The 1,713-nt window shown below is 35.3% G+C and overlaps 1 protein-coding gene across 1 annotated transcript; it reads right to left on the bottom strand.

The window, feature by feature from the left end:
- Positions 650–1,501, bottom strand: LOC110265943 (SH3 domain-containing protein PJ696.02-like). The gene is made up of 2 exons (XM_021109537.1): positions 1,217–1,501; positions 650–908 (listed from the first exon to the last, which is right to left on the bottom strand). The coding sequence occupies exons 1-2, from the start codon at positions 1,484–1,486 to the stop codon at positions 702–704; spliced, it is 477 nt and encodes a 158-aa protein (XP_020965196.1). The 5' UTR covers positions 1,487–1,501; the 3' UTR covers positions 650–701.

The raw sequence follows: 1,713 nt of genomic DNA, 5'->3' as shown, positions 1-1,713 counted from the left end.
AGAATATAACTTTATTTATGTTAAGCATGTGCAAAAGTACTCACTAGAAATGATGAAATGACAATAATAAAGTCACATGAGGAGAGTAGCACACAAAAATATCTAGCTCTCTCATGTACCAATAAATAAAATATAAATTGCTACTGTCTTGATTGAATATTAAACAAAAGAAAAGAAATTAAAAAAGCAAAAGGGTTTGATATTGGAGTAGTTGTCATCATCAAACTTGAACTGCAACCCTTCCATTTGAAGTAGCAAAGAGTTGAACCGCAGCTTCTCGTTTTGTGCCAAAGGCACTCTCATCATTGTTCTTGTCTCCCTTGCAGGAGCAGTAGCAAGCATATAATATCAGCTGAACAAGTCCAGACACTGCTATAGTTGTGAAATTAGCTTGTTAGCATTTAGATTATTTAAACAAGGCATTAACAAACACACCTTCAGTCCACTATACCACATATTTCTACCATAGTTAAAACTTGATGTCTTAGTCAGCATATTAACAAGATTATGGTCCATACATTAGATTGCTTTGGCTAAATATTTTATCAGGTGTAGAAATTATTCAGCAAGAGACAGCACTAAAATATCAAGGAAAGCAATAGCCCAAATATACTAATCAATCCAAATGAACAAAATTAAACATTTTAGTGGCATTTTTGTGCATAGAGAAGAACAAGTGATATGTGTAATAAAAAAATCATTTAAAAACTACCTTTACTACAACTGTATGTATAGCACATGCCAGAACCCCTATCACCAGCACGAACATCAGCCTCCAGAACTCTTCCAACAGGTCCAGCAGCAGCACTACAACCAGCACCAAGGGAAAAATGCATTCGACTGCAGAATGCCTTCACAGATTTTATATCATGAAGAATAACTATAAAATCCATAAGTTCGCCACCAATCTGGGAATACAAGATCAACACACAAATCTAAGCCATGCCAAGATTTTTAATACCTATACTAACTCGATCTTCTATGGGTAATATTTAGTTAATGCAATAGAGTTGTGTAAAGATAAAGTCACAAAAAATATTATGTCAATTAAGATTAAATAGTAATGGAAAATTAAACACGGATGTATTTTGAAATAGGTCCACATCCATTCCTTCTACTCTTTATCCGGTTTTCACAATTAACTCATAATAGTATGCATAAACATATTGGTGAAATAATAATACAGAAGAACTAAACATGCATATATTCTCCTTACCTGAGCACCCCATCCTAAGCCCAGGGAGAGTACAGCTGATGGCGCAGAACATGATCCATCTGCTCTTCGAGCAACAACCAAACCAGTACCAATTTTGTAAGAGAGAAGTGCACCAGCTTTGGCAACAGTTAAGATCGCTAGGCCTTTGGCATTTTTTAGTAGCAAGCATATAATTTCAAAATCCACACCCACTTCACCGTCACGATCAGACCCTTCTTTTTCACCTTCCAACTCTCCTTCACTCTCCTCTTTGTCTTCACAAATCCACATCCATTACACTCTAGCTAATCTAATTGGGGCAAAATCAGCTAACAATGAAGTAAATTTCTCAGTTCTCACACACCCTTAATCTAAAAATCTGAAGTTCCGCGCAAGCTAGCTTTATTCATCTACATCTAAGTAAAAGATTAAGAAAATGTTGAGAACAAACATAGCATTATTCACTCACAACCTAATAGGCACCAAGCTAGATTTATCATATATGAATCTAATAGGCA

Source organism: Arachis ipaensis, chromosome B08, assembly GCF_000816755.2.
Source record: "Arachis ipaensis cultivar K30076 chromosome B08, Araip1.1, whole genome shotgun sequence".
Taxonomy (NCBI): Eukaryota; Viridiplantae; Streptophyta; class Magnoliopsida; order Fabales; family Fabaceae; genus Arachis; species Arachis ipaensis.
The sequence above is the reverse complement of the archived record's forward strand: the minus strand, read 5'-3'. Positions and strand labels throughout refer to the sequence as shown.